This window comes from Xiphophorus maculatus, chromosome 22 (genome assembly GCF_002775205.1).
Source record: "Xiphophorus maculatus strain JP 163 A chromosome 22, X_maculatus-5.0-male, whole genome shotgun sequence".
Taxonomy (NCBI): Eukaryota; Metazoa; Chordata; class Actinopteri; order Cyprinodontiformes; family Poeciliidae; genus Xiphophorus; species Xiphophorus maculatus.
Window position 1 is genome coordinate 19906584 of NC_036464.1, and position 18440 is coordinate 19925023.

General features: G+C 42.8%; 1 protein-coding gene across 1 annotated transcript in view; it reads right to left on the reverse strand.

Moving 5' to 3' along the window:
- Positions 1–1140: 1140 nt before the first annotated feature.
- The window catches only part of pcnx2 (pecanex homolog 2), a 28724-nt gene continuing 11424 nt past the window's right edge, over positions 1141–18440 (reverse strand). The window contains exons 15-40 of the mRNA XM_023327604.1: positions 17781–17813; positions 17243–17414; positions 16997–17107; positions 16121–16212; positions 15242–15351; positions 14910–15021; positions 14431–14523; positions 14174–14324; positions 13514–13655; positions 13257–13434; positions 12300–12408; positions 11123–11252; positions 10351–10409; positions 10040–10255; positions 8912–9165; positions 8591–8824; positions 8389–8492; positions 7329–7473; positions 7005–7235; positions 6096–6253; positions 5230–5346; positions 3425–3603; positions 2665–2831; positions 2508–2582; positions 2237–2413; positions 1141–1512 (exon numbers count right to left, since the gene is read on the reverse strand). Coding sequence (XP_023183372.1) covers positions 1339–1512; positions 2237–2413; positions 2508–2582; positions 2665–2831; positions 3425–3603; positions 5230–5346; positions 6096–6253; positions 7005–7235; positions 7329–7473; positions 8389–8492; positions 8591–8824; positions 8912–9165; positions 10040–10255; positions 10351–10409; positions 11123–11252; positions 12300–12408; positions 13257–13434; positions 13514–13655; positions 14174–14324; positions 14431–14523; positions 14910–15021; positions 15242–15351; positions 16121–16212; positions 16997–17107; positions 17243–17414; positions 17781–17813 — 3723 coding nt within the window. The 3' untranslated portion in view covers positions 1141–1338. The remainder of the gene's footprint in view (positions 1513–2236; positions 2414–2507; positions 2583–2664; positions 2832–3424; positions 3604–5229; positions 5347–6095; positions 6254–7004; positions 7236–7328; positions 7474–8388; positions 8493–8590; positions 8825–8911; positions 9166–10039; positions 10256–10350; positions 10410–11122; positions 11253–12299; positions 12409–13256; positions 13435–13513; positions 13656–14173; positions 14325–14430; positions 14524–14909; positions 15022–15241; positions 15352–16120; positions 16213–16996; positions 17108–17242; positions 17415–17780; positions 17814–18440) is intronic.

The window sequence follows — 18440 nt, forward strand, 5'->3', positions numbered from 1 at the left end:
AGGGTTTTCGTGTGTGATGTGAACGACCTTTTTAAGATCAGCATTCCCAATTAGATTCAAGTCCATTTATTGACTAGGCCACTCCAGATCACGTTTCAGATCATGACCTCAGCTTATCTGAGGTCAAAGTCTGGAACTGATGGCCAGACATTCTCCTTGGGGATTTTCTGATGAACGAACCAAGATCCATGGTTTGTTCAGTTCCATATCGAAAGACCCGGGGAATTTAGTTAGATTGCATGACTTCTGAACTGCTTGAAATATGAGAGGAAAATAAAAAATCTGCTGCATTCTATAAAAGAAAAAAAAGTATTAATGCTATTGGATAATTTGGCAGGATAATGATCCAAAACTCACATTAAAATCAAAATAGAAATTGTTCGTTTCATGCAAAACCCCCTTCTTCCATGGCCGTCTCAGTCTCCAGACCCTAAAACCTTTGCAGTGGCAAAGAGGAACTAGCATTAGCGACCTTGTGAAATGTTCTATGTAGCTGCAATTAAACATGAATTGATTTTAAGGCTCTTTGCACATATTTTCAGGGATTGTCAAGAAATATCCCCAGCACTGTATATATTTCTACTAGCAACCAAGGAGCAATACAGAAGAGGGAACTCTTCCATCTTAGAAAATTGTAAGTACGGGACCCTGAAAACAAACATTGCACCTCATCTATGGTGCAGTTTTCCTCAACGTTATTGTTATGTGAACTTTTTCATATTAATATTGATATATGCGAACAAATGTCAAGTGTAATCCTCAGTCATTTGAAAGCTTTTCATTCCAGACCTCCCTCCCATCAGGCTGTATTGGATATACTGCAGTCCATCAACAACTCCCAGGGGATTAGAAGTGATAATGGATGCAGGAACATGGCATGCTGCTACACGGCGGGCTATTATCTGACAGGCTTAAAAAATAAAAATAAGCCCACAGGAATTATTCTAGAAGACAACTCACAATCCACTATCCTTTGAGAAACAACAGAGTTGCATAAAATGAACTGTTTAAGCCTTAAATACAACATTAGGCAATGCGAAGCTTTATTTTTAGTCCATTAATGATAATTATGAAAAAAAAAATATATATATATATAATTGTAATGATATAAGATGCACTAATCATCATAGGAGGAGGCAGTTTCATTCAAAAATGTATTTATTTCATCAACCAGATCAGAGATCTGTTTTTTCAGACTTTACATTCAAACAACAAGGTGAGACCACATGCTGAGGATAAAGGGAGAAGGCAGGTTTGTGTGCATGGGTGCTCGCTCTCTTTCTCTCTCTCTCTGTATTCTGTATGCATGTGTTCCTTCCCACACAGTCCTCTCTCTTCTCAGACAGTCTTTTGATCAGCTGGCTCCGGAGCTGTTGAGGCAGATGCAGATTCCTCCTGGGTCTTGTCCAGTCCCTGGCTGAAGCCTTGATCGCTCGACTGGCCGCCCTCCCTCACCGTCACGGCGGCGTTAGAGTTGGATGCGTCTATGCTCTCGTATGGCTCCGAGGTCCACTGCAGGAGAAACGGAGACGTTGGACATTTAAGGCTACCTGTCAGATTCAGAGCGCCTGCAGACAGGAGTGGGCATTTATCGCACTGTTTATCATTTATTGAGATAAATTTCTTATTGTGATAAGATTGTTGATTTGTTGCTGTCATGATAAATTCTAATTAATGATGTTTAAAACCCCACGTATTCTCGTGATTGTTAGCTTTCCTATACTTCCCACTGATTGTTCAGTGAGAGCATCAATAAATTTTAAAATATGATTAAATGCAGTTACTGTGAGCAGTTTAGTGATAGAAATCACACTATGTGACTGGCGCCCTAAAGTCATTTTTTGCCAAAAATGATTTTGGGGAAAAAATAAATTAATTTTAAAAATAACTGCTGATTTCTTTCCAAATGATATTTTAGGCATAAAAAAAACAAAAACGTTTGGCAAAAAATGATTTGGGTCATTATTTTAGGATAGTGTCAGAATCAATGACTTTAAAAAAATGTGGTGGTTTTAGTCAAATTATTAAGAAACCATCGTGGAACGTCCAAAGTCTCACTTGCAGCTCCAGAGCTGCAGTTTGCACACGCCTGATTTAGGGGTATCAGCGTAATAGAGGGCTGAAACAGCATGCAACAATTTTCAGATTTATGTAGGTCTGTGAGATAAATTCCCAATAAAACGCATTCACGTTTGCAGTCAAAGTTTGCGAAAAGCTTCCGTGATGTCGTCCTAACCTGCGTGGCTCTGCTGCTGGACCTGTGCGAAGGCCCGGCGGCGATGTTGACGCTGGACGAGGACTGCGTGTCGGTGGTGTTGCCGCCTTCGGCAGCGGACAGCCCGGAGATGACCAGGCCGCTGGAGAAGCTGCGTTTCCCAAACAGAAGGCTGAGTGTGGACGAAGATGAAGAGACCTGGGACGAGACGTGGGAAAAAAATCCAAAGAAACTGTGAGATGGTGGTTTTTTTATGTGGAGAGGGTGAATGACGGGTAGATGAAGGTGACACCTGACTGGAGCGCTGTTGATGCTGCGCTGCCTGCAGCTGAGAGCTGATCCCTCCTGCTCCGGACAGACGAGGGACCTGAAGAAAACAAACACCTAGTTACTCCTCTAGAGAGACTTCACCGAAACATCTGCTGGTCGCTAGGAACAAACGTGTTTACCTGAGAGAAAATGGAGGCGATAGAAGTGTTAAAGGATAGCTGACTGTTGGACAGACGCTGGACCAGCCCGTGGGCGGAGCCAGAGTCCAGGATGGGACCTGATTGGCTGCTTACGGGAGGGCGTTGACTCTGAGGTTGCACAGACCGACTGCGGTATTCTCTCCTTCCTGAGGGAACAGAAGCGCAGAGACATAAATGAAGTCTTTAAAGGACGCAGAGACGTGTTCATACATATGGAGCTTTTTTTTTTAATCCCTTAGATAATTTCTATTCAAGAAAATGTTTTCTTTTTACAAAATGAAAATTTGTAAAAATTAAACCTAACCCCAATCACTCTCAGAGAACAAATTCATACCAGGACACCAGCTGGTTAAGCATTTTACTAAGTTAGTTAAATTTAGTAAATGTTTCATAATGTGTAAAATTTTACGTGTAATGCTTTTTTTAGAGCCGTTTTTAAAGATTTTAGATCTTAATAAAGAAATGGGCCTGGTTGGTTTAAGTCGCTGTTGACTTTTAACAAACGAAAGCATCATTTAGAAAGACCTTTATGGTGTTTACTCAGCTAATCTTAGTCTGATATTAAAAATGTGTTTAATATGAAACATCTAACCAGAGGAAATCAATCAGGGACGGATACTTTTTGTCACATTTCTGTAAAACCGAAAACACAAATGAAGTCTTTTTTCAAAGGCACCACAGAAACGTTCTATGGCTTGTGGTGCAGTGAGGGGTGTGTGCGTGTGTGTTGGTCACGTACCGGTGTTGTGATGCCTGTGGCTGTGCGTCGTCCGCGCTCTGTGCTGGTAGAGGCTCAGGCTGTTGGACGTGACAGAGGACGGCCGGTTGTGGCTCAGCGAAGACGAACCGCCGGCGCCGCAGTCCACATCCTCCATGTTCATGCCGCTGTTGCAGCTGGTCAGGTTGTCCTTACGCACTCTGCAGGACAAACACACACACACACACAGACCTCTTATTTATTTATTTATTTATTTATTTATTTATTTATTTATTTATTTATTTATGTGAGTGCTGCAGAAGCAAGATGGTGACGACCCATCAAAATCCATCTGCAAACTTCGACAATCCCAGGTGGCTGAATGTTGCGTAACTGTGCGCACGTGTGTGAAAATACATTCTGAATGATGAGACAAAAGTCTATTTTAACGCTCGGTAAAAATAAAGCAAAACCTTCAAATGAAGACGTGATCTCAGAGACACTTTGGTCCTGTTCAGAAAGACATTTCTTGGGACCCAAAAGAGAACGGTGCAGCCGCAAAGACTGATATCTCACAGCGATCAGCAGCAAAACTGAGACTATGTGATTTGTTGCAGCTAAAAAAAATAGAGAGAGAAATAAACGCAGCTGCAAGAGCAGAAAGTCTATTTGCCTCTCCATCTTCTCTGTAATCTCCGTCTCCCAGACGCACACCCTCAGTGTCCCTGCATGTGCATTTAAAACTACATTAGCTTGGCAGAGTCCCTCTCCGGCACTGGGAGTCAATATCTGTAAATCCTCAGTGAAGCACTCAGTCAGCCTGGAGGGAGCCAGAGCACAACAATTACAGCGCAGTCCTTTCCAGAGAAATTCATCCTATAACACAACCAGCTGAACGAGCACTTTATGAGGTTAGCATAATGCGCGTTATACCTCGCCTCCAGTTCTAAAAGAGCCAAGCCTTCGGAAATGGCTCAAGTGACTTTTGAAGATTTCCAGAGAACTTCTATAAATTATGGGTTTGACGAATGTAGTACTGAGAAACTAGATTTTTTTTTCCACCGCTGCTTTCCCAGTTTTCCTATCACAATGATACTATCCTGTCATGAATGAATATAAATTTTTTGTTACAAATAATTGGAGCAATTAGCCAAAATTTCAATAAATATTGACGGTTTCTGCTTCACCACCATCAGTTTGTGCTTCACCACGATCGGTTTGTGCTTTTCCACCATCGGTTTGTGCTTCACCACCATCGGTTTGTGCTTCTCCACCATCGGATTGTGCTTCTCCACTATCGGTTTCTGCTTCTCCACGATCGATTTCTGCTTCACCACCATCGGTTTCTGCTTCACCACCATCGGTTTCTGCTTCACCACCATCGATTTCTGCTTCTCCACCATCGATTTCTGCAGTAGCTCCAATATTTCTCAGGTATTTTGAAAATTCTTTTTGGCATCCACCAAAAAATGAAAATGTCAACAGCTGCTGGGCTTAGAGACTACAACACTTACAACAAGAAACCACACCTAAAAACTAATCGTTACTACAACAAAATTAAATGAATGCATTGCATTATCTCAAACGGTTTGTTTCAGTTTTGTGGAGCGTTCGCAGAACTGGAGCTGTGTCTCTGAAGTGATCATCTAGCTGAGTTCAAGTCCACATGGAAGTCATGTGGTCTCTGGAAGGACCTTGACTTGGGGAACCTCAGGACATGAACTCGTGACCAAACTACATAAAGTCTGATCTATGCTTACACTAAGGGTGCTAAACTGAGGACAGAAAAGGAGTAAATTTGACCGAGATCTTAAAGCCGGCTGGTGGAGTGAGGAATGGAAACTGACCGCAACCATTTAGAACAGAGCCAGGAACGAATGGCGTCCAAGCTGAGAGCCCCTCCTCCGATGCTGCGGAGTGTGTGGTGTGTTCCTGCAAACGATGTCGTCAGCGGTGACACGTACCTGAAAAAAAAATAAAGAAAAGTGTCTTTCTTTTATACTACGTCTTGAGGGGACAAAATCTGAATTTAACAACAAGCCAGCTTCTGTACTTGGTAGCACACAATCTTACCAAGTATATTTAAAATATTTCTGCTGCAAATGTTTTAGTACACATGAAATAAGACCAAACTAGCATACAAACAACTTTTTAACAGGAGACAAAAGCTTAATTCCTTAATATTAATGAAAAAGTATGAGTTCCACTGGCAGATTATTTCATTTTTAACAAAGGAAAAACGTAACACTTTATTTGAAGGCCTGTTCATAAGACTGACTGTATAACATGAAGGAGTCTTCATGAATGTTTGCTATCATGAAGTGTCACTTGGTAAATAATTACACTTTTAATGCAAAGCTGATATTTTTTGTGGACTTTTAATGCAGGTTTTAATGCAACTTTGCACTTGATGTGTCATTATTCACCAAGTAATGCAACGTTGACAATTTTAATGCACTTTTAATGCAACTTTGCACTAAAAGTGTCATTATCTATCGAATTACAAATGGCTTGTTATAAGTGAAAATATCTGCTAGTGGAACTTTCTTACTGACATTAAAGCAATTATTCATTTGAAACAAGTTCCTACATGTTGCTGAAAAGTTACTTTTAAATCAGTTTGGACTTATTTCAAAGTGCCAAGAATTTGCACTAGAAACTAGACTAAAAATATTTGGTACTATTTCTTTGCATGTAGGTGGATCACGCCTACATGGGGTATCCCAGCGGCTGGTCGCAGGACGAGTTGACCATGTTCCTCAGCGCTTGTTTTGAGTTCTGGATGCTGCCGCGCTCCGGGTTGCGGTTCCGCAGAAACACCAGCTCCTGCTGCTGGCCCGCCCATAAACCGCGCACACACTCCTTATTGATCTGCAGGAAGAGATCCGATGGATGTTTAGCATCTTGTTCGTTACGACAAGCTTAGCCAAAATGTGATGCTGGCCTGACAGTCGAGCAGAATTTCTATTATTAAGTCATTTTGGTGAATTATTACAATAAACTAACAGAAGTAATAGAGTTTAAAAAATCTTTCATTTTGGTCAAGTTTGTAAATATAGTATGCTGCTATCATTTTTCACTTTTTGTTATGCTAGCCACGAATTTCCATGTATTTGAATGGATTTTTATGAGACACAAGTGGTACAAATAGATAGAGTGAGCTCTGATGGTGAAAAACATATCAACAACCTTATATAAATGTAATTATTTTTTTAGATATCATCTTAAGTTTATTTTTAAAATTTAAATGGTTGAAAAATATATATTTTGTAGATATAATTAATAAGTCATAATATTATGGCTAACAATATTATTCTAGTCTTGTTTTACATCATAGCTCAAAGCTTGGCAGATCTAATACACAAGATTTGTGAAAATCAATGTGCGAGTCTTGCAACATTCTCTCGAGCAAATTTAGATCTGAACTTTGACTAGGCCATTTTGATGTTAGGCGAATCTCCACTCCAGCATAAAGTCCTTCACAGCCTCTAGTCGGGTTTATTTCCCTGTTTGGCTCCATGAAACGGCTTCCATCACAGCATAAACCTGCCACCACCGTGTCTCATAGTGGCGACGGTGCGTTCGAGGGGGCAGCCTGCGGGCTGGCACTCGTCTCCGCTACCTTGATGACCTTGAAGCTGAGGTGGCGCTTGTACAGCATGATGATCTTGTACTCGTCGGTGCCGTCGTCGATCATGTGCCTCAGGGTGAGCAGCGTGTCGCGGCTAGACAGCACCGCCTTGCGCCAGGCGGGGTCGCTCTCGTGGCAGATCACCAGGCCGCTGCGGTAGTTCGTGATGGCTTCGTACAGGATGGACACCTCCTCCGTCTCCTCCAGGCACGTGAAGTGGTCCTGCAGGACAGTCACAGTGAACGGTGAACCACTCGTGGGAAATCGGCCACTGAATCCCAGTACTGTATATTCGTCTGCTGGAGTCGGCTTTACCTGATGCAACTTGAGGCTCATTCTGACGGCAGGTGCCACCACCTTCTGCAGCAGGTCCAGGTCGGTGAAAACCCACTCGTCTTTGGTGGCAATGCGGAAGTCGCCTTTAAAGAGGGTGTTGAAACCGTACAGAAAGGACTCCAGGCTTTATGGAGGAAGAGAAGAATTGTTGTTGCCCAAATAATTGAAGCAGCACATTAGAGCTTGAAATGAGGCAATAAAATGGGAGGCAGCCTTTCATAATAAACTAGATGAAGAAAAAAGCTCCTTGACAACAAAAATCTGTTTCAGTTGTTTTTTAGGATTTAGCCGTTGGCGCCCTCTTCTGGTCTTTCATTGCAGCAGCAGGAAAGGACTCAGTACAAAGCTCCAATTGTTTAAGGTTGAACTAGAGGAATTCATGATAAATCATATGAGGCTTCCTAAACATTTTTCAGACCAGGACTACAGACTTAAATTTCGAAATATTTGCATCAACTTTTGACGAGTGAAAAGAAAATTACCAAATTAGGTTTTGGGTATGTTTTGCGAAAACCACCAAGTTTTTGTGAAATACACCCTGGTGGCCAGAGTTTTTTTTTAATTTTTTTTATTTCATCTGGATATAGTCTGATCCAGATGCCAAAACTGGCTGATCCAACATTTGCTACAGCTCTGGATACATTTATTCTGTTTGTTAAAAATTTAAGTTGTGAAAACTCTGTCTGATCAGTTTAGTTTCTCTATTTTATTAATTCACAGCAAAGGTCATTTCTGTCAAATCACTTTTGTTCCAGAGGCTGAGAAATATTTACTGTGAACACTTTTATATTTAACCAGAAGACACTACGGTTCAACTGACCTCACTGTAAAATGTCTTTTTAAAGTCACTCTTGTTCCAGTAGGTTAAACATATGCTTTCTAGTCCTTTTGTTTCAAAACAAAGAAGTTTTAGGAAAGTTTCTGTTGTTCTTTAAAGCTACCTCCTTTTTCATTTTGCCACACAGAATCCTGCGAATTTTCACCAGCACAACGATGAAAAGTAGTAATTTTTCCATACATGTGCGTTATCATCTTTTACCTGTTGGACATGTTGTGCGACGCCGTGCCAAGTGACCTCCTTCCCAAGACGGACAGGGCGTAGCACAGCGTCACCAGAGGGGAGTCTTCGTCGCTGTCCACAGGCTGAAACATCAATTATGAACATAAACAAAACAACGAATCTTCATGAGAACGACGTCACGTCGCAGCGTGCGCTGCTTGGCCCGTAAGTCGGTCTGTACCGTCTCCATCTTGCCAGCACAGTGCTGGATCCACTCCAGGTAGACGTTGCAGAAACTGGCGCGCGTCACCCCCTGCAGGCAGTGGACGTAGTCCTCGTCGATCTTCACGCTGAACACCTGCGGGTCCCGCTCGATGTGGTGCCACTTGGTGTAGGACTGCAGCGCCTCCTGGATGCTGGCGTCCTTCAGCCAAGCGCCCAGTTTGGGCGAGTGGACCAGGTAGTAGATGATGCTCTGCGGGTGGAGACGGAGGGAGATGGAGCAGTCGAACCACTGAACGCGGCCCTCATCCGGGGCTTTCGGGCTGGAGAGCAAACGTACTTTCAGGTAGTAGGTGATGAGCAGCTTTCGGAGGTCGTACACCTGCAGCATGGTGGCGGCGTTGTTCTCGCTGATGCTGTATCCCTCCAGCAGGTACTTGGTGGCCGTCACCTCCCAGGCCAGCCAGCGCAGGTTGAAGGCGGCGTTGCACGACAACGTGTGAGGCAGGTGGCCCGGCTCGCAGCAGCAGCACCCGTCGTCCTCCTCCACGCCTTCGGTGATGGCCTCCACCTCCCTCTGTTGACAGTAGGTGCCTGAGACGACCACACACACACACACACACACCCACACACACACGCACACACACACACACACACGGGTTGATTATTAACCCTTTCAAATTCATTGAAGTCCAATTCAACTAGAAGTTCTGACTGGCTGTGTCTTCCCTGCAGAAACACTAAATCTCACTAAGTATGTTTGGTCTAGTTTCTTATGCACAAAACCTTAGTGCACTTAAAAAAAGACTAAACTAATTTACAAGCAACTTTACAACACAATATAGGAGCTTGTTTTAAGTTAATAATACCTTAATTTTGATTTAAAAAAGTACTCAATCTGCCAGTGGAACAAGAAATTTGAAACTGTCTTGTTCCACTGGCAGATTATTTTCTTTATAACTAGCACTTTTTCAGTCCAACTCCTCTGTAAATGTAACAGAGAAGCATTGTTGTGATGATGAATGGGGAGTGTTTTAAAGAACAGGAGCTTCTTAAAGAGACAGAGGCCCAATTTCAAGGCGCCAAATTACAAAGTCCAATTTGTTTTCCATTATGTGTGACTATAGACAAAGCATTTTTACAGCAAATGGAGGCAACATAGTTACTTTATTGTGCTGTGATATGGGACTATGTGCCTGAAAAATACATAACACCGCCCCTTTAAGAGTATTTTATGTGGAATTTCTTTGACAGACCTGCACTAAATAGTGCATGATTGTAAGGTGTAAAAAAGGAAAATGATATCCAGGTGCTTCAAAAATACTCTGATATTCTTAAATAAAACAGCACAACATTGTTTCGCAAAGACGAATGGACTTAACAGTCCACTGGTGGAGACGGGCAGCTCCAGCAGATTGTTTGCTAATTTCTGGAGGAGCTGAGTGAGGAGCGGATGGTCCAGCTGTACCTCTGAACTCCAGGCCCCTGAGCTGGAAGGTGACGAGGCCGTTGCCGATCTCGATGAGGTGGACGAGGGCGTTGAGGTAGTCAGAGGCCAGGATGAAGCAGTCTCCGGCGCTGTAGTTGCCCCACCGGCCCAGCATGAGGTCCCCGCACAGCGAGTGCTGCAGCGAGCGAGTCAGGTACTCGTAAAAAATCGAGTTCAGGTTGTTGTCGTCGCAACCTGCAGGGGGCAACGGAGAGAAAACGCGACATGACACATGACAGGATTTAACCGGGGGGGGGAGACAGAGAAGTGAAGAACTACGGCGACCTAACCTGTCTCCTTGTCCACCTGGGACACCAGCCTGCTGTTGGAGTTGTCGATGCGCTTTGTGCTGACAGGAACAGGAAATGAAACAGGATCGTTAGCCATTTTCGTCACTCGGACCTCGCCACAAAGATATTGTGCAACAAGAATCTGTTCAAGATGGCTCTACGGACTTTTCCAAATTTCTATTTACAAAAACCTCAAAGATCTGTTTCCTTCCCCTTTACAATCATGCAATGATTTCACGTGAAAACCTAAACGTTTGCTTCGTGAAAGTCGGATTTTCGAGCGGCTCGAACTGAACAGTCTTCATCCTTCCCCAGAGCCGCGTATCAGGACTCAAACTGACGACTTTCTCATCAGACCCCTGCTGAGCTGAGGCTGCCAGCGATTGGCAGCGTCCAGGATTTCATTCTGGCTCTAAACATAGCCTCTGAGAGAGACTGCACAACAAAGCCGTCAGAGTATTTTTAGATGTCTCTCGTGGAAATGCTCACGAATAAGTGAGAGGAGACAGAGTGGGAAGATTTGCTGCGTATCGGTGGTTTGCTCAGCTTTAGGAGGAGGCAAAAGGTGTTTTTTTATGTTTCCTGCTATCAACTTTCCTATTAGATAAACTGGCTCTGCTCATGAATGCGTAAACATTACATGAATAAATCAAGAAAGGCGTATAAATAAATAAGCCGACAGGCTTTATTCTGAAATCTTCATGTTGTGCCGACAAAACGCCTCTCGCTTGTTTTTCCGGCTTGGCCGTGCGGCAGGCGGCAAAGGCCTCACTTGTAGTTTCGCTCCCAGAACTTGACGGGCCGCGGGTAAGACGTGATGAAGACGGCGCTGCCGAGGAAGGGCGCCAGCGGCGTGTAGAAGATGGTGGTGAGCAGAGTCTGCAGCAGCAACATGGCTGAGTCTGGACGGAAGCAAGTGAAGGGAAGTAAAAGGCGGAAGCGACACCAAACACTCAGAGCAACGTGTGGGAACTGTGATGTAAAACAAAAAGAAAAGTATTTGCTTCCTTAAAGACTTGTTTTGTTTTTGTTGGTTTGTCAAATGGAAATGTTTCAGATCGGCAAATAAATTTCTATATAAAGTGAATACAGTTTTCAGATACAAGACTCCCCCGTTAGTTAAGGCATGAATTAATTGCAATAAAGCAAATTTTTGGTTGTAATTTCATAACCCACTCCCAGGCCTGATTGTTCAGCTTTATTTACTCATTCCGAATAACATTTATGCTTTAATCTGCAGATGTCCGTTGTTGCACACTTTTTATTCTCACACATTGTGACTAGTGTATATTTGTAATGCTCAAATACACACATTTTGAACGTTTTGTAATTAACCAACTCAGTTCCTTTGGACTAGAGTACGCTGTTTTTATAACTACAGAGTATTTATGGTAAAGTTGGATTTACTGCAAGTATATCTATGTTTGTGTGAATGTACTTGCTTTAAGTGCCACTTTGCTGCTGTTGCACTGAAATTCCCCCATTGTGGGATGATGAAGGATATATCCATTCTGTTTCTTCTATAGTAAAATCAGAAAATCGTTAAATGAAAACCTGTCTGACAACATGAAGTAGGCCAACTGAGCTCAAAAAGCAACACGACCTAAAGAAACTCAAACCAGATGATTAACCTGGAAAGAGTTTTTTGGAGTTTTTTGAACCATAGTGAGAGGCGATATCCACAACAACAGAAAACAGTGGAGAGCTTTCCTAAAAGTGGGCAGGTTCACTAAAATACTCCAGGAGTCCATCAGTGACTCTTTCAGGAGGTCACACAAGAATCTAGAGATAAAAAACAAGAGGTGACAATCACAGCTTGGACCACCTCAGTTTCTTGTCACAATTTATTTGACGATCTGACTGGAACATTTGAATGTGACTAAACAAAAGTTAAAACAGAAACAAAACTGTTTTAACTTTAATGCGGCGCAGTGTTTAGGGAAGGATACGAGGCACGGCGAAAGGCTGAGCGAAGGCATGGAAGGCGCTGCCCCAGGCGATCTGCCAGGGAGCGATGTAAACCAGGATGAAGTGGAGCTTTAGCAGCAGCTCACGCATCTGGACAGGAAAAAAAAAACAGAAACACAGTCAGTTTGATGTTAAGTAAAATTTCACTCCTTATACAAAACCTAAAATATATCTTAAGCTACATAGTAAGTTTCTGCCACGTTTTCTAGCAGGGTTTTCTACTAGCAAGGCTGTATCGGCGGGGATGATCCTCTGCGGTGATGTTGGATAAGCTTCTCCTGAGCTACAGGGATATCAGCAAACTGGATTTAGAGCGCGATGAGCAGTCTGACCTCCAGTGTAAACTCACCAGAGACGGGGTTTGTTTTTTTTTAAAAGGTCGACAGTAAATCCTCGCGTCAGGAGGAGAGTTGCACCCTGCGACGGGACGTTACGAAGCAGGGCTGTCAAAGTCCTTTTCATTTTGGGTCATGTCAAAAATCTGAATGTTCTCAAAGGTTCAATTGTGCCAGAATATACTGACAAAACCAGTTAAACTGCTAAAATATCACCACAAAAATTACAAATTTTGTGGTGCCAACTTGTTTGCAAGGAACTTTTACACTAATGTAAGAGGTTAAATGTGACTTTTTATTACTCGCCTTATCAGTTACGGACTATAACTTGACACCAAGTGAGTCACTTGACCAATTCTGAGAAAATTTGCATTAAGTCAGAAAAAATGAGGAGATTTGTTGGTCTTGTGTGAATTTTGCAGATTTGTGGAAAAACTGGCAGGACTTTTTGATGTAGTTTGGAGTCTAGAGAGCCACACAAAAAGCTGTGGCGGGCCAGATTCGGCCCCTGGGCCTTGAGTTTGACACCTGCTGTTATAAAAGGCTTTGCACAAGCCAAATGTTTCTGTTTGTGAACTTTTTAAACAAGGTTCCAGGCGTTACCTTGTGGAAGACAATCGACATGACGAAGAAGTCCAGCAGGAAACTCTCGGAGGCGTGCGGACAGTCGAAGTGGAAAAAAACGAGCGTGAAGAGAAGCGTGAGGAACTGGAAGCTGGGGTCGCAGAAGGAGGAGCGCAGGAGTTTCAGCCCGGCGACCGTCGTCAGGAGGACGTCGCAGCTGCAAAAGCAGCGACAGACGAGAGAAGTCAGGCAAGCAGGCCGACGAGGGTCGAGCGAGTTTGTTTTCGTCCGCTCACTGGATTCCCAGCTTCTTGCTGTGGCTGAGGGCGAAGCCGTCGTTGGTGAGGGCGCTCAGCACGATAGCGGGGTAGACCAGGTACTTCTCGAAGCACAGCAGCCCCACGTACAGACGCTCGAACCACATGAGCACGGCGTCCTCTGAAACAGGAGCAGGGAGACAGTTTCTCAGAGCCTCTGAGGATGAGAAATATTAGCAAAAATATGCAAAAACCCGGGACGTCTCGTATGCTAAATGTTTTGCGGTCGTGTTTATACGGCTCACTTACAATCAGATGTTGTAAATGCTATTTTTGATTTGAAGTGTTCTTTTTTTTCACTGTGTAATGATGACACAACAAACAACTTGATACATTTTTAAAAAATTCAAATTGGGTGAAATTTTTTTAAAGAGCTGGACTTTGGATTGTTTTTTGTTTTTCATCAGAAAAAGGTCATTCTCCAATTTCCTAAGAGACTTTTAACCAAATACAGTGAAATTACTGGTTGTAAAAGTTTAAAAAAAAAAAAAACTTCAACCTCTCTGAGTGATTTTCACCCTGTGTGAACAGAAGATCCACATCGACATCTAAATTGTGCTTCAAAAAAAAAGTGAATTATCATTCCACACTGAAAATTAAAACAGTTCAAGTTAATTCAAAGCCCGAAACGACGCAAACCTCTGGGCTCAAACTGGTAGTACTCTTTGGTCTTCAGAACCGGATGAGAGATCCACAACCAGGGGTGGTGCTTCCGCAGCTGAGGAATCAGGTAGTGGGTCACGAACCCCACCGTCCCCGCCAGAGCGTACAGCACGATGGTCACGAAGGGCTACGAGTCAGTTGGAGGAGAGGAGACCTCGTCAGGAAGGGTAAAAAAAAACAAAAACAATGCAGAATAATAAAATATTAAAGCACAAAACAAGTGCGAAGCTGACCTTCAGAGAGAGGAACACAGTGCTCGCCGTAATGGCGAAGGTTAGGATGTAGGCGACGGCGCAAACCACCAAATCCGATAACAAAATCTCCTTCTGCGGATTTAAAAGATTACAAAAAAAAAAGGAGGCTCCAATTACCCATAATCCTCTAGAATATTTCACGCTCATACAGTGGGGTTATTTCTGTCTGTTTGTGATTAGCTTCCCATTTCTCGGCGATCAGACGGAGGAAAGTGAAGTGCTTCCCAATCCCTGCTAACGCTGTAATTGTTGATAGGACAGGTTTGTGTCGCAGATTACCCGGTAATCACCTGCGCTAATCAACTGCATACGCTGCTTTACGCTCTGGGATTATGTGCACCGGTTGTCTGATTGTAGCTACTGCGAGCCGGTACCGTTGGATTAGTGTGTCAGTGGGTCCAGCGGCCGGGCGATAAACCCAAACACCCAAACCAGCGCGCATGTCGCTCCGTGGTTACCATGGAGCTCTGCAGCTTCTCGGGCAGCGGGTCTTTGATGTCTGCATCTTCCTCCTCCTCTTCTTCTTCACTCTCCACAAGTGCGGGCATTAATTTGGACTTGATGAGCGATCTAAAAACAAAAACAAGAGCGCTCACTCCCGTACAACTCGATCCCGTTCAGTCACATTACAACCAAAGACGTTGGCGTATTTGCAAAGTAGCGCAAAATAGGAAAATAATATGATCGTATAAGTGATGTAGGAATAAAATGCACATGTATTCATCCTACTTTATTCTGACGCTTCTAGTTAAAACCAGCTAAACACACTCACACACACACAGATACTCACAGCAGCACAGAGGGATCGCTGCTCTGCCGGCTGAGGTGATAGGAAAACACAACCAAAAGGCCACAGAAACCAGAGAACAGGGCCGGGGTGTGTTGTTCGTCCCATGGCTCCTATGGACACACACAAATACACACTCACACCTGTCTTTATTCCATATTCTTTTCAACAACTAAGATTTTTTGCCCTCTGGTTGCAATCTGGTTTGGACTACATGTCGCCCATCTATTTACTTAACCACGTCTAACTCAATTAAAATGTTATATTTAAGGAAAACATGCAAACTAAATCAAGTCTGAGCTCGCTTTCTATTTAAAGGGTCCGTATTATGCGTTTTTCCAGCTATGTGATGTCATCTTACAGCTCAATCAAGTGATTATGTTACCTTCAGTTGTTATAAAAATGCTATATCTTACATGACTTAAAACAATTTTATGACTTTGTAATTTAACGCCTTGAAATTGGGGCTCTATTTCTTTAAATACTCCTGCTCTTTCTGAAGCTCTGCCTTCAGGAAGTCATCAGAACGTCACTCCTGTATTAAAACTTTAAAGTTTTTACCAGTGTTTCTTTGAGAAGTAGCTCCTGCAATGAGCTCAGTTCCACTAAGTGTTTGCTAATTGCTGACGGCTAGTCTGAAGGAGTTGAACAGAACGCTCGGAAGCTTGGAAACAGCATCTCCGAGAAGGCGGTTCTAGGTCCAACCAGGCGTCTTGCACAGCTGACTTGTTGCCACGGGAGAATAAAGGATTTCTTAAACATGCATGAAAGAATCAAGCAACTCTCCATGTATGTTTTTGATGAGGGAATAAAATTGTAACGTGACGTAAATCTCCAAAAAAAAAGGTTGATTACGTAATACCGCCACTTTAAATGACTTACCTTGAGCGCTCCGAAGCAGAAACCGTACAGCAGAGACAGAGCGACCAGACTGCGGAGGATGCTGTAGATCGCAGAGATGAGACTCGTGGCGGCTGAGGCACACAAACGACATGGAGAATGTGGTGAAAAACACGCAGCAGCCGCTAGAAGCAACAGCCAAGGAAACAAGCAGGTCGACACCTGTCAGGTAATATTTCATCTTAATTCTTTCTTTGAAATTTTCAAATATGATGCAATCGTTCCTTATACAAAGATGAGCAATAGGTTACAGGGACCAGAGAGCAACATATTTACTTGTTTGACCCACAAAGCCTTTGACCTACTTCAAACCCACATGCACACTTGGTGATGACCCATATTAAACCCGGATTTGAGGCTAGTCTCCATGCTAACACATAAACAATGTGGACTTAAGACTTGTCAAAGCATGCGCGTTTATGGCTTCTTTTTCTTCTTGATGCTTTTAAAAATATTTTTGTACTTTGAGCAGAGAGTATTGTATTCACCTGTGCTCTATAAACAACGTTATTATTCATCACCCTCCTTAAATATTAGCAATGTGTAAAGAAAACATGCTGGGCGGGGAGCAGGAATCATCAAAGTTTCAGTAGTAGTTACTCAAGCTCCATCTATTATTACGTAAAGGGGTTTTTCTGCATGAATCTGGGATTATTGACACGAGAATTATAATCTGACGATGATACGAGGTCACTGTCGGGATAAATCTGATCAACCCACACTGATAGGTTTGATTAATTTGATGCAGCTGGGATTTGTGGCGTAATATTTTCAACATGCAACAGAATGTGGCAAAACACGATGAGAGAAATGCTTTAAAGGTCAACTCTGAGATGTCCATTCATCGCCATTACTGACCCGTTCCTCCAAAGAAGTGCATGTCGATCTGCTCCAGCAGGTAAATGCTAAAGGTGTTGATCTGAGGGAAAAGGCCCAGCAGGAAGGCGAACGGGAAGCAGTAGGTAAAACCTGGTTCACGCACAAATCAAACATTTCTCAGTAATTCCCATAAATAAAAACCTTTCTTTTTTTAAAAACAGGAAATGAGTTTGAAAACACGGAGAAGCAAATAAAACTACAGTACGCTTATGTTCTGCCTTTTACCAACTAGAACGTTCCGAACGAAGCTCAGCACATCGTAGCAGATGATGGTGACTCCGTACAGAGTGGAGACTGGCAGGTCCTTCCTCCTCAGCAGCTGCTCCAGCAGCCAAATCAGAGCGCAGAAAATACAGAAGTAGGCTGCTCGACTGTAGGCCACCAGCTGGTTGTGACCCTGAACACACACACACACACACACGCACACACACACACACACACACACACACACACACACACACACACACACACACAGTAACACATATCAAACAGGAAGGATGTTTACTCGTTGTTAAGGCCTTGTTTTTTGTTTTTTTACATTTGCTTCAACAGAAACAGGACCTGAAGCCAGAAGGAGGTCGTCTTCAGTAAATATAAATTCAGTACCTTGAAATAGATTTATTTTTTATTGTGGTGTCAAATATCTAAGACAGAAAAAGTAAACAGAGAGAGCGACATGCCGGGTGTTCACTTGTTTCTAGGGTTTTATCCTCTTCTCTCTTTTTTTGTTTTGTAATATTTCAGAAAGGAACAACAGACTCACATGTGTTGGTGACGCAGCATCTGGCTGGACGCTCTGGAAGAACAAACAAACTGGACTTCAGCTCAGACAGAACGCCTCGCAGGGTCAAGCAAAGGTCAGGTCTAAGAGTTAGAGCTTACTGATTATAAACAGCAGCTAATGAAAAGCATACAAATACAATGGCTGTAATAGTAACATCAGAGCAAAGCAGCTAGCTCATTTCCTTCCTCTTGTCTGCACAAGAGGTTCAAATTAAGCCTCTGGGTAAGTTTTCAAACACCACACACCGTATAATTTTAATAAGATTTATTCATGTCAAAAAATAATGTAAATTTATCAATTTTGTCCAAACTATAGAAAAAAATTAAAGAAATTCTTCAAGGAAGCAAAAGAAAAATTACACAACAAATAGATCAGGTCCCAAAGCTGACTCCTGTGGTACCCTACAAGTGATATCAAGACATGCTAAAGGGTAGATGTCTATCTGCACAAAATGTTGACCCAAAAACAAACAACAACAACAAAAAATAAACCTTGACACCATGTATTTGAGGTTTGATGAATAATATTTCCAGGTCTGATTGAATTAATTTCAATGAAAAAGAATCTACCAAGAATTCAGACAGTTTTTGCTTTTAAAAATCCCTCAGTTTGCTTATGGTACAATCATTCGATCCGGAA